General features: G+C 50.7%; 1 protein-coding gene across 1 annotated transcript in view; it reads right to left on the bottom strand.

Annotated features, from left to right (window-relative positions):
* Positions 1-5262: 5262 nt before the first annotated feature.
* Positions 5263-13311, bottom strand: part of RPN1 (ribophorin I) — a 15042-nt gene continuing 6993 nt past the window's right edge. Inside the window, exons 2-10 of the mRNA XM_009321044.1 lie at positions 12527-12591; positions 10683-10989; positions 9958-10167; positions 8799-8991; positions 8367-8466; positions 7959-8097; positions 7640-7759; positions 6904-7149; positions 5263-5857 (exon numbers count right to left, since the gene is read on the bottom strand). Coding sequence (XP_009319319.1) covers positions 5675-5857; positions 6904-7149; positions 7640-7759; positions 7959-8097; positions 8367-8466; positions 8799-8991; positions 9958-10167; positions 10683-10989; positions 12527-12591 — 1563 coding nt within the window. The 3' untranslated portion in view covers positions 5263-5674. The remainder of the gene's footprint in view (positions 5858-6903; positions 7150-7639; positions 7760-7958; positions 8098-8366; positions 8467-8798; positions 8992-9957; positions 10168-10682; positions 10990-12526; positions 12592-13311) is intronic.

Raw genomic sequence — 13311 nt, 5'->3', positions numbered from 1 at the left:
GTGGCCGCAATGGCGGTGTGGCCGCCCTGGGTGGTGTCGGCCGCTAGTGGCGGCAGAGGCGGTGAGGTGCCATGGCGGCACCATGAGCCCACGGGCCCCACCAGTGCCATGGGGACCTTATCCCATCCCTCCTGGCACTGCAGCCTGCTGGGACATGATCTTCTGGGTGCTGCCACCCAGTGAGACATGGTCCTCCTCCGGGACACAGGCCACCCTGCGCTGGCGAAGGAGCAGGAGCTGTGAGAGGGGGTATGAGATACTCCAGCACCCCTCAGCCAGCCAGCAGCTGGGGTGACCCCAAACCAGCCGGATGCCCCCTGGGCCACTGGTCCACAGCCACCAGATGGTGCTGAGCAGCCATCAGACTGGATGGACTGGGAGCCGGACAGCCCTGCTGGGGACAGCAGGAGGGAAATGGTGAAAGAGCATGTGGGGAAGTCTGTCTGTCCATCTGTGGAGCCATGCAGGGGATGGCTGCCAGGTCTGCCATGGGGCTGGAGTACCCATGGCATTGTGCCCCACTGCCGGGGATGGTCCGTAGACAGATGAAGGGTGCCAGACCATGGATGCTGTTTAACCTGGGAGCTTGCCAAAAACTCCTGTGCTGGTGCAGGGTGTGCACATGGATGTGCACGGGTGTGCATGCGGGTGTGCACTCCCTGAGGCTGTAATTCAGTAGGTAGCATTAAAGCATGGCTGCTTGCATGGCGCTCGGCATGTGCTCAGGCTCTCCCTGCCTCCCTGTGAAGTGGCAGGGTTAGGTTGGCTGGAAAAGGCATTGCTAAACCGGGTGTGCTTTTGGCCGTGCTTCCTCGGGCCATACGGAGATGTGGCACCCCCAGAGCTGACTGCAGACCTGCAGGATTTGCTCCAAGTTAAGCCCGATGATTTTATTTGGTTGCATGAAAAAAAAAAAAAAAAAAAGGTGGTTGGTCCCTGTGGACCAGAGGGGAGGTGTCAGCATGGGGAGGGGAAACAGAAATAGCACTGTGCTAACCCCACACACAGAGGGTGGATGGGGGGCTGGCTGGGACTGGAGGGTGTTGGTGGGAGTTACACTGCACCTGACTATAAAACGCAATTTTCTCTCCAGCCCCTGAGTCTGAGCATCCACTGGAGGATGGGTTGGACCTCCTGGGCATGTCTTCAGTTCTGTAGTTTCCAGACTGTCAGTGAGAAGTCAAAGAAGTTGTTCTCTGGCTGCCTGGGACGCCTAGGAGAAGCTCGGGTTGTGGGTAGCACCCTGGTAAGAAGGGGAGCTGCGGGATGTGGGGAGACAGGGGGGAGCAGCTGGGAGGCAGGGAGGAGCTGCGTGCCACCCCATGCGAGGCAGGTGGCTGCGCTGAGCTGGGGACCTGAAATCATGGCTGCTCGCTTTCACCGGCAAATCTTGCATTTGTGTGGTTTCCTTTTCCTTCTTCTATGTATACTTTTTTTTTTTCCTTCTCTCTTCATTTTGTTCTCTTTGCTGTGGAGGCAAATTTCAGCCCTTCTAACATTTTGGTTCCAAACTCTGCACAGGAGCACAACTAATCACGGAGTCCCAGCAGGGCTCAGCTTTAATTACCTGTGAGATGTTAATCTGCTGGAGGGTCTCAAGTGCTCCTTTATTCAAGTCTTCCTTTTTCTTTTCCTTCTGCTGCTCTGCAATTCCCCTGGCAGATGCCTCCCAACTCCGCACAGCCTCCCCAGGCTATTTTTTCTGAACAAGATCACAAGTGAACTTCCTAGCCCAGAAAAGCTTCTGTGCAGAGCAGCAAAGACAAAGCCCAGTCCTTTTGCAGCTCTCAACCCTCTCTTGAAGGCCTGGCTGTTTTCAGAGGCAGCAGGAGGATGGAGGTTGTCCTCTCCATCAGCCTGGGATTCCCCCTGCCCACAGGTCTCAGGTTAGACGGCCACAAGCATAGCTGAAGGAAGGGAAGAGGAGCCCTCATGCCTGGATTCCCTGGTGGCAGTGCCTCCACCCCTGCCCAGTGCTGGCTGCGATGCTTTAGGAACCTGCTGGCTCTGGTTCCTCACGCTTGATGAGCTGCCAAGCCTGGAAGAAATAAGGGATATCCTTGGAAAGCAGCAGCTGGCTTCTTCAAAGCCAGCCAAAAATGGTGCCTGCAAGGCCATCCCTGGCCAAGGACCTGCTGGACTGGCCCTGGTGGCAGAGGCCAGCATGGTGACACTGACTGATGGATGCAGCAGCTGCAGGAGCAAAGCAGCACAGCCTGAGACGTGGAGGAGAGACTGAGCTCCCTGATGACTCTGCCAATGGGGACTCTTTCGGGCTGCCCTGCAGCAGCTCCTTCCTAGGAAGTCCATCCTCAGTGGGCACCTTGGGACACACATCTGGCAATGGGCCGCTCCTCTGCTTGTCACTGGGGTCTGAGCAGGGAGATCATTTTGAAACCTCCTTGGATACATTTATAGTTTGTAAAACCCAGCCACAAGAGAGATTTTGAAGTCAGATGCCCTCGAAGCCGTCAGAGCTGAGGGGGAGGATGGCAGCAGATGAACAGCTGACTGCCTTTCTGGCCCAATGACCCTCTCATTTTTCCCCCACCCCACGGATTGGAGGCTGCCCCCTTTAAATTTGGCAGAGACAAACAGCTGCAGCCCTAATTGATCCATTTGTCGCCATGAGGTGCTGTTGCTCTGGCTCTCCCCCAGCTCCTGCAGACTCTGAGCTCCTGGTAGGTGCTGTGGTTTTTTCTCCTCCTTCTCGTTTATTCTCAGGAGTAAATTTGCAGGAATCCAGAAATTGCTCTGGTTTCTAGGTTGCTCTGCTGCTGTGTGTTTGTTGAAGGGATTCCCTGATGTATGTGCTGCTGTGGACTATTGTCACAGGTTGTGGAGGCCCAGCTACTCCTTTCATGGGGCTGGGCAGAGAGGCTGCATGCTTTGGGGCATGGGGTGCCTCCTTGCTGTGGCTCCCCAGCAGCCCTGGGGGTTGTTGGCACAGGGGAGCAGGTACAAAGTTTGGGGGCCCCTCTGGGGGATGAAACTCACCTTGGGGAATGTCTCCATCCCGTTTCATAACCCAGTTGAAAAGCATGTGGGAGCCAGAGCCTGCCTTCCCAGGGGCTCCTGCCCACCCCAAGGACCCGCGCTGAGCCCCAGAGCGGGGACATCCCTGGGCCACTTGCCCTGAATTGCCCTTTCCCTGCGCATGAGCTGGCCCCGAAAGAGCAGCACTGGGGGCAGAATGGGCTCAGGGTGCACGGTGTGGGAGGCTGCGGCTGCCCAAGGAGGGTGGCAGAAGGGAGGTGCGGGGAAAGGAGCAAAGCATCTCTTCTTGCAGCGGCTGTTTTATTCTCAGCCTCTGCAATTGGGGCAGCTCTCCTTGGGGACCGGAAGCTTTTTTTGCTGGGGCTGGCTGCATTCATATGCCTATTTATAGCTGCTGTCTCTGCAGCCGTGGCTTTCATTAACAAGCAGGATCTGAAGCTGCCCAGCAGCTGTGAGGGCCAAGGTGTATGCAGGTCAAGGACAACCTCTTGGAATAGGGAGGGAAAGACATAGAGACACCCTATCAACCCCAGGGGGCTTTGTGATGGGCACTCCATACAACTCCACTGTACCCTCGGAGGTCTGGCTCGCCTGGGAAGCCAGGCAGAGGTGGGACGTGGAGGAAGAAGGGTGGCACTGCCTTTCCTCTGCCAGGGGGAATGGAAAGTTAAGGATGTCTCTGGGATCATCTGTTTGATCCCTCTTCTCCTCCCCTGGACCTGCCTGCGTTGCCCCAGGTGCAACAGGCAGCCCCTGTCTGGCTTTGGATGCCCCTGGAACCTCCCCGAGTATTGTGCATGTGTTTCAGCCCAATGGGTTAATGATGATTTATTTGATTTTAGCTGTAGGTCATCCCCACCCTGGTCAGGCAGGACTCATGGTTTCAGGGATCCCAACAGCACCTGCGCAGGGAGCAGAGAGGCAGGGGATCTAGGCTTTCCCACCCCACTGCAGGGTGAGGTTTGTGGGCACGGGAGGGAGCCTGGCACCCGGCAGACAATGCGGTGGGTGCCTGGGCTCAGGCCTGCAGCAAAACACTCCTGACTAACAAGCCCGTTTTGGAAGCTGTGTGGCCTGGGGCAAAGGGCTTCCCTACCAACTGCATTCTCTAGAAAGAGAAAAGCATCCCAGGAGAGGATAAGGACAACTTTCATCCAAGATAAGAAGCCCCTCCAAGATAAGCGGGGTAGTAAAGGGCAAGGACAGTGTGCCTGTGACAGAGACCTTGGCTACGTGGGTCTGGGACAGAGGGACAGGCAGCGCGGGGGGGCTGGCAAAGGCTGGAAAGTGTCCAGCTACTTGCACAGGTCCAGGCACAGGGCTTGCAGGCAGCACCGGGCCATGGGGGCTATGTTTGCCCCAAGCCTCACACGGAGCCAGCACAAGAACCGTGGTACGCCTCCACCCCCCAGCACAGCCACTTTTGGTTCTAGCATCCTTGGGGGTGACTCAGATCGCTCTGTGGTGTAGCCAGGTTCTTGCCCAATTTGTAAGCAGCCTCCAGCTCTTCTGTCGAGTGTGCTTCCCACAGGTGGCTGTAGATGCCCAATGGAGAGGGCTGCACCCAACTTAACCACCCCTGCCCAGCAGAAACATCCACCCACAGGGCAGGGCATCAGCAAGAAAGAAGGCAGAGGGACACATCCCATTCTGCTCTTTTCTGGTCCTTTCTGTATAGGCATCTCAAATGGCTTTGGTAAACAGCTAAGCTATGCAGGGGAGGCCTATATTCCAGTCCCTGCAGCCAGCTCTAGGGTGTTTAGCAGTGCACTGAAGCAGAGAGGCACAGAAAAAAAAAATTCTTACAAGACTGCAATTATCGGGGAATTGCATGCATACCCCACGGTATCCAGCTGTGTGAGCCAGGGCCTACTGGGGCCGGGACTACAAGGGACTGCAGTCCCCACTACAAGGGATGCAGGGACTGTTGTCACATGCAGCAGGAAAGCATGTGGCATGTGGTGAGAGGCTAGCAGGAGGGGGCTGCATTGTGTTTTTTCTCCCTGAAAGGGTGTAGGTGCATGCATGTCCCTAGGGAACAAGGGCTTGGCTTTCTGCCCTGCCTGGGTCAGGGCCTTGCAGGGTGGCAGAGCTCTGCCTTCAAGGCACACAGTTGATGGGAGGTGGGAGGAATCAGAGCTGAACTCTTCCCCAGGGAACTGCATTGCTTGGCCATGGGCAGGATAGGGCCACCCAGCCCCTCTGCACCAGTGCCTCTGCCTCCCTCCACCCCCTGCACAACACATAAAGGTGAGGCAGTGGCAGTTTTATTTCAAAGTAGAACAAAGGTGTCTTTTATTCTTTCTGAAGATGCGACATTCAGATTTGCCATGAGCAAGTCTGTGCTCAGACTGGCTGTTTGTGTGCATTTAGTCAGGGCACATCTGTCCAGGGAAAACCGAAAATGGGAGACTTTTATAACGTGGCTGAGCCTCACCGCTGGTAAAGAAACCCTGTTACCCAGCCAAACAGCATGATGTCGTGGTCCCTTGCACAGCACATGTTGCTGAGCAGACAGGCTCTATAGAAAAATCTAAAAACAAAATGTATTTTCAAATATTTCACATCAACTTTTCTAATTTTGCTGGGAAGGAGTTTTGGCTCAAAGTGTATCCACTCCCAGGCTTCTCATCTCCCTTCATACCTCTCCCCTCCACCCGGCTGCTAAACCAGAGAGTTACAGCGCATCGAGGATGTTGTCAATTTTGGTGACCAGGTCCTGGCGCTTGTTGGAATGCATCTTCTCGTTCTCAATGTACGTGTCCTTCTTGAGCTTGCCAGCCACCAGCCGCTCAGCCTCGACCGAGGACTTCAGAACAAGCTCCTTGACTTGGCCATCGAGCTTCTGAATCTCACTTACCTTATGGGAGTGAGAAACAAAGGGAATATTAGAGGAGACAAAAAAACATCCCTACAGTGAAGCTGGAATAGAAGAGATGGTAAAGCTGGAGCAAAGGATCAAGTCAATACTAAGTGGAAACATCTCCAGTCCCTGAATATTGCCTCCTGAGCCATCACCTCTTTGGCATCACATTATGAGGAGCATCTCACAAATGGATAAATAAGTAGTGCAGATAAAGGGGCTCCAAGGACCCAGGAGCCATACTGGCAGGAAACGGATACAATGACTGTTAAAGAGTGTTTAATGATAGATTTTTAAAGGCTTCAAGCTAAATCACAACTATGACAGCTTGAAGCTGTGGCCCTACAGTTAATGGTGTGTGAGAAGCAGGTCTGTAATGACAGAGCTACTCTTTGAATCAGTAACAAGTTAAGCAAGGTGGCTGTTGGTTGAATGGACCTTAGAGACTAAAGTGTCCCTCACTTGGGGTTAAGTGGCTGTTCCAGGTAAGTGTTGAAATATAGTGGAGGAAGGAAAGGATAGTGGGTGTGTGCTCACTGTGCCATGGCTTTCAACATGGTACAGCAAAACACCCCCTGAGGAGCATCACGTTACCAAAATTCTGTCAACACCAAATTCACATGTGCAACAAAATATGAGATGAGGGAGAAGATTTTGGTTTGGCTGGTGTCAGTAGTAAAGTCAGAACTGATAACATGTTGATAGTTTCCATTTTTGCCTAAGTGTCACTGCCATGAGCTCTATGAGAAGCATCAGGATTGTGTTACAAAAGCATTAATCTGTACTCATGCAGCTGGTTCAAGGGCTGTTTAAGAAACAGCACAAGCAGCCGTTTACCAGCAGCACTTACAGGGCTGCGTAACCAAGATTACTGCAAAAAGAATAAACTGATCTTCACACCCTCTGGCAGGGATCAAGACATTTTCAGAGGAAAAAAAAAAATATACAGGCTGCAGAAACTAAACCCCAAATTAAAACTCACCTAGAATACTTGATAGAGCCAAGAATAGGAGAGCTTAAAAAAAAAAATTAGAATTTCTTACTTTATCACATAAGTCAGAGCCTTCTGTCTTCAGTTTAGACTGCAGAGAGGCTATTTCATTTGTCAGGGCCTTGTGCTCCGTCTCCAAAGCCTTTTTGCCACTGTTCAGGGTAGAGATGTCTCGTGACTGCTTGTATTTATTCACTGCTTCATCAAAGTGACGGTACAGCCCAAGTCTCTTGTTCACTAGAGTAAGCACTTGCTCTGTGATGCAAGCAACTTTCATCCTAGCTTCAGCAGCTGGATCCTGCAAGAGGACAGAAGGGAAGATCAAAGCAGTCGTACCTTTGATCTGCATCAAGCCACGCTTGCAGTCTGCCACAGGACTGTTACAGAAACTGCTCCCTTTGCAATTAAGTCAACTGACTGTAATTAGGCAAATGGTACAAGACTAGGGCAAGCACCTTTCAGCACTCAGCCTAACCCAACAAACAGCTTAACAAAAAGGAAGTTAAAATGTTGCAGAAGGAGAATTGCAGACATCCCTGCTTCTCAGAGAGGGATTCCTTTTCATCCAGAAGGCAAAACTCAGGTTACCCTTAGCACACCAGGTCAAACCCTGCAGGACTATCAATGCTCAAGTAGCATAAAAACAGGGCTCCATTTAAGCATCTAGTAAGATATCCAATCAGCAGGCATATTAAGAATATTCAGTGAGAATTACTGATATGAAAAATCTCCAACCATCAGCTGAGTAAGCCACTAATGCTCCCACAGGGCTCTTCATCATACAGCACCTTAGTGATGGAGAAATCCAGCCTCACGTAGACGATCACAGTGAAGAACAAGATGTAAAAAGCTCCAACCACCAACAGAGGCTCCTGTAGCATCAAGATTTTGTTGAAGGTGTAATGAACCTAGAAGAGAAGTTCAAAACACTGAGGAGTGACCCATATTACTATGGGAGAGAACTCCTCAACTCAGGCAGCAGCAGAACTGGCCATGCAGTCCAGCAAGTATGTATTTCTGGAACCCGATATGGGTGTTTTGACTGTGCCACTGAACAGAGAGGAGGCGCAACTGCTCAGGCAAACCATGCAGAGAGGCCACACTCACCACGATGTCTTGGATATGCTGCTCCACCAGGTTGCTCTTGTGTGCCACAATAACTGGACGTCCAAAAGTGTCCAGATAAGTGTAGTGAAGCTCGTCTGAAGCACGATTGATTTCATAGGGGCTGTCCACATGGATATTCCTGTGAATAAAGCCAGACAGTCCCATATGACTCCACAGTGTTTAAGATGATGTAACCTAGGACTTGGCTGGCCAACCATGGCCTCTAGCACAAGGCCAATTATGCAGTTTAAACAACACTCTAAAAGGAAGCAAAGCTGGGTTCCAAGGTCTCCTCCACATGCACAGTCACGGTTTTGTTTCACTGTCCTCAGGCCATTAGAGCAGGCTGGAGAATTGCCACCAACACAGCATCGTCTGCAGTAACAAGCTAGGAGTAATGACACTTACTTGGCACCTTCTGGCAGGACAATCTTGACAGTCAGAGAGTCCGTAACTTGCTCATCAAACACGTGGTCGACAAACCTCATTTTCAAGGCATACTGATCACCTAAGAGAGTGCAGACCAGAGGGTGGTTACAATTCCTCAAAGAACAAGGGGCAACCTTGAAGCTCAGCTCCTAACAGAAGCAAGAGCAGAATTCAGATGGATACATTGTGCAGCAGGGTGCACTAGCTCACTCAAGTATATTTTAACCAGATGTCTACAAAAACCTGAAGGAAGCAGAGAGAAGAAGGTGGATTTGCACATTCTAGAAATAATAGCTAGCAACTGTTGTTGCTAAGGTGCAGTGTACTGCAGCTTTGAATTCTTTACTGTACAGCAACCACCTTTAAACACAGAGAAGAAGGTTTCTTATTCCCTTCCCCTGTGCCACCCACCGAGATTGTAGAGGTATTCGTAGCTTGGCAGGTTATAGCCAATGATGTAATGGGTTTTCCATCCCCCAAAAAGCGGGAAGCGGGGACGGATCTCCATCTCCACGGAGTCATCCAGGACAAGGAGGTGGCTGGTGGAGATGTTTCCGATTTCATCTCGGTAATAGACGTCCTGAGCAGCAGCTGGGAGAATGGTCTGTATGGAGAGAAGCAACAGTCAGAGCATTGGCTAGGAGTTACTTCCAGTGAAACTGGCAAAACCAATAATGGCTGTTAAGCATTGAGAAACTGCGCTCCCATGTGAGAGATGACAAAATGGCCATTCAGTTGCACTGAGTGGTAAAATTGTGCTATTATAAGCAATCAGCCACAGAAGTAGCTGCCAGCACTGAAATCACTTGGCCTCTAAATGAATGTGCTTTCTCCAGCCCAGTTTCAAATATCCCAGACAGCAAGGGATCTCATCATGCCCACCAGGACAGCAATTCCCTTTTCACTCCAGCCCGCTGCCCTAGCTCACTGAGCTTGCTGGCTTTATGCTCAGCAAAATGAGATTTCTGTTTGGCTGCACCACCTTAGAGAATTACAACAATCAATCCTGGAGGCTTCAAGCAGCGAGAAAGGTTTTGGTTCAGATGAAAACACATAATACTTTTCACATCTGGCTAGCAGAGCCACAGCTTTAACTCTTGTTGAGTGCTTTATGAGCAAGGAATGAATGGGTGAGTTTCCAATTAATACTGTTCAACATGATGAGGGTATGACAGAGAAGGCAACCCTGAAAATAAGAGGGTGGGGACAGAATGAATGGCCCTTGCACACTGGAAAATGGAAAGCAAGAGCTGTCAGCACAGGGATTAAGGGTGTTAATCGGTCCCTGAGGTTGGAGGGGTGGGAGTGTGGAGAAACATTGCATGCCCTGGTATATGCAGTTTGTTTGGCCGACAGATGCAATAAAGCATATAACCTCCTAATTCTACCTCCAAAAGCTATTTCTATCTAGCATGAGCCTTCTCTGAAAATAGATCAGAGCGTTAATATTCCCTTATTACTTGGGTATGGTTTGCAAAGAGAAGGAAAAGGACAACTGTATTTTTTTTTCCCTCGGGATATAAGAAAGGTGGAAACCACATTAAAAAAAAAAATTATGCAAAATGTCAACCTTAAAAGACTTGACAGAAGAGATCCCACTGTCTGGCTGTCTCTGGTAGTCGTATCTGGAGAAAGGCCCTTTCAGCACTGCTCCTGTGTGCTTTAAATCAACCGTCTCTTCGACCGCAATGTTCCCCCAGTGGGACACCTCGATGACTCGTGTCATACTGGTGATGGTCAGGAATGGACTGTTATTTTCATAGTGGACCTTCAGAGTGTCCTAACAAGGAAAAAAGATAAGCTATTAGACCTGAAGTAAGGAGCAACCTCCCCTCACAATTATCTGTCTCCACATCCCACAGAGAAACCTCCTTGACAGACTCTGCAGAGAGGTGAAGCTGACTGCACAGGAAGGTTTGAGCCACCCCAGCCCAGTTCACATAGGGCACTGGGTACCTGGGGTGTACTCATATGTCACACGCCGCATGACTGGCTGAACTGTAACGGTGAGGGGGCTAGAGATGCAGTCTTCCCCATTGCAAATACACCCCTGCCAGAACCATGCACAAACTGGCTTGGTTTGCTCTGTGGACACCAAGCAGCTGTCAGTAATCACATCTGTACTAGGAGCACCTCGTTGGAGCACACGTTCCTAGCGTGCACGCAGAAACTCAGGCTTGACCTGCAATTCTTACACGAAAGCCTCCACTTCCCACTCTCCAGCCTCTGAGACACAGGTGCCATGTGTGCAATATCCTCTCTGCAGAGCCACAACATCTTTGCACAGACATTTACCTGGCTGTATGGAGGAATGTCCTTGAAGGGGCCATATTCAATCATATCTTCAGTGCGGGAAGGGTTGCCCAGCTTGGTGTAACTCTCCACATTCCTAGAGGCCAGTTTGACCCGGGTTGTTTGGGTCTTGGTGAAGTATGGTGAGTAGAAATAGTGATTTCCTTCAAAGACCACAAACTGCTTCTCGCTTTGGGTGATATGGGTGGGGTAGGGCTGCAGCATGTGCGTGAAAACCATTTCAACAGATACACGGACCTTGGCTCCTGGTGCCAAAGGAGATGGCAGTTTCACAGAGAAGAATTTTCCACTGGAAGGGAGAACAGGTAAGTTGTGAGATCTCTCCTGAGAGACCAATCAGATCCAACCCCTTCAACATCCCCTGTGGGTGGGAGCCCATATATCACATATACATGTGTGACTGGAGCCAATATTTTATTTGCTCCTCGAAGACTTATAGATGTCTTGTCCCAGAGGGTGTGCTTACTCTGGACTGGGGAAGCAGGACAGGAGGCAGCACAGGGTGAACTGTGTCCAGGCACAGTTACAGTCTTTGCTTCACAAAAACACCTGGCTCCCATTTTGGAGGGGGAATGCTGACATACTCCCCTCCCTAGTTCTGCATTTACAAAGCATGCTTCAGCAGGGGGGCTTCCATTCTTCTCCAGATGACAAAAATGATCTGAATCAGAGGAAGCATGTGCAAATGTCCAGAAGACAAATCACAAACATCTTAAGCACCTGTTCCCACAAAGTCTGTTCATTCTCAGCTTTTTGCCCACAGGATCTGAAACTAAGGCACGGCCAGAAAGTGAGCATAGTTTTGGACTGAGGTTCTAGAGAAAGGATTGAGATTTCACCAAACCTGTAAGGATGCGCCAGATGGATCAAGGTGATGACAGAAGTGAATGGACTTCAAGTCATGCCTGGTGACCCAAGAGCAGGATCACGAGGCCTCCAGATATGTCAGAAACCACGGTCTACCTTGGCGACTTAACTCTGCAGCTACTGTCCTCTTGAAACCCAGCAGCACTGTGCTTCTGACCCACTTTACAAGCACCCTTTATTTCTCAGCTCCCCTGGCTCAGAAAGCACCCACCTGCCCAGTCTTGCAGTATATGCACAGTATCCCAAGCTTGGCAGTGCAGAGCCTTGGGCAAAAGACAGCATCCTCTCTCCCTGCAGCAGGCAACAGCCCATGCTGAGCCACAGCGTCCAGCCCACTGTGGTACTCCCCAGACTAAGAGCGGTGCTCTGGGGACACAGCCAAAGAGCACTTACAATCTCTCTGTAATCACCACTGCCAATCATTTGAGACCTCAAAAGGGAGCAATGGGTAAGAGCATGACCATAGCTATAATGCTTCTCTTACCTGATGTCCCTTAATAAAGGAACAGGGCATTACTTAAGGCACTGAGTACAAGAGACTAAGCACAGCTGAGGCCCCCTGAAGGCAGCTGAGTTGCATTTAAGAGAGAGATTGTCTCCCTTATAGGGCTCTCCCCTCACTGGCGTAGCTGTGAGAAGGTATGTGCTGGGCTCAGTGCAGAGATCTAAAGCCACATGTGCTTATCTTCCCAAGGAAAGAGCATCTGAAGGAGGGGAATGACTTTTACAGGGGCCTCTTGGGCTGCAGGAATTGGGTTTGGCTGCTTGTGTGAACTGTGCTCCCTGGCTCTGTAGCACCCCAGGACGCAGCCTGAGTACAGAGTGGATCTTTTCAGGAACAAAAGACTGTAGAATCTCTAGGTACGTGGGACTGAGGTAGTATTTCTGCTCCATTGTAAGGACGATGGTGGAACCCCCCTGCGCAACTCTAGGTACTGACCTTAGAGGGTGACACTCACCTTTTGCCCTTAACTTTAGTCTCTCTCACTTCCAAGGTGTTCTCCTCCTCTTCCTCACCCTTTACCTGTTCCAAAACAACAGACTCATCAGTGTGCTGCTGCTTAGAAGACTTAACACGTCCAGGGCAAACTCCATACAGTCCCTATCCACTTTTTAGGGGGATGCCCTCCAGAAAGTACAAGCTGATAGATAACTACTTTATTAAAAATAAAAGGCATTTTATATGTTTTTCGTTAATACAAATTGCAGTGCAATCAGTGTGCAAGAACAGATACTGGAGGTTTCTGATAAACCTCTCAAGTTCCCCTCAGCCTGGTTCCCAAGCCAGCACAGTCACTGTAACTTGTGCAAATGAGAATCTTGGTCAACTGCTTTTGTGATTTCTCTTGTATGTTCTCTGCAGTGGCTGGGGAGTGAGCAGGCCACAGGAATCTGACTTGGCCAGCAAGCAAAAAGGAGATTGGTGCAAATACTCCTGGGATTAGAAGAGCCCTCTCGCACATACGTCCCGTGGGGTAAGAAGCTGGACCCCCTCCTCCCCGGGCCTGTACTAGCTGGGGATGCAAGCACCGCTCCACCCGAGGGACTGCGGCTGCTCCCGTTACAGCAGTAACGGACGTTAATTAGCATCTCTCTCGACTCCTCATCGCTTCCCAGACCTTGCCACCTCGGCCATTCACCCCCCTTTGTTCCGTAAAACGACAGAACCCTTAGCTTCATTATTTACAAGGCAGCGGGAGCACCGGAGGAGCAGCGCGGCCAGCGCCGGCTGGGTGCCGGGCGG

This window comes from Pygoscelis adeliae, unplaced genomic scaffold, assembly GCF_000699105.1.
Source record: "Pygoscelis adeliae isolate BGI_AS28 unplaced genomic scaffold, ASM69910v1 Scaffold453, whole genome shotgun sequence".
Lineage (NCBI taxonomy): Eukaryota > Metazoa > Chordata > Aves > Sphenisciformes > Spheniscidae > Pygoscelis > Pygoscelis adeliae.
This window is presented reverse-complemented; position numbering and strand designations above follow the sequence as displayed.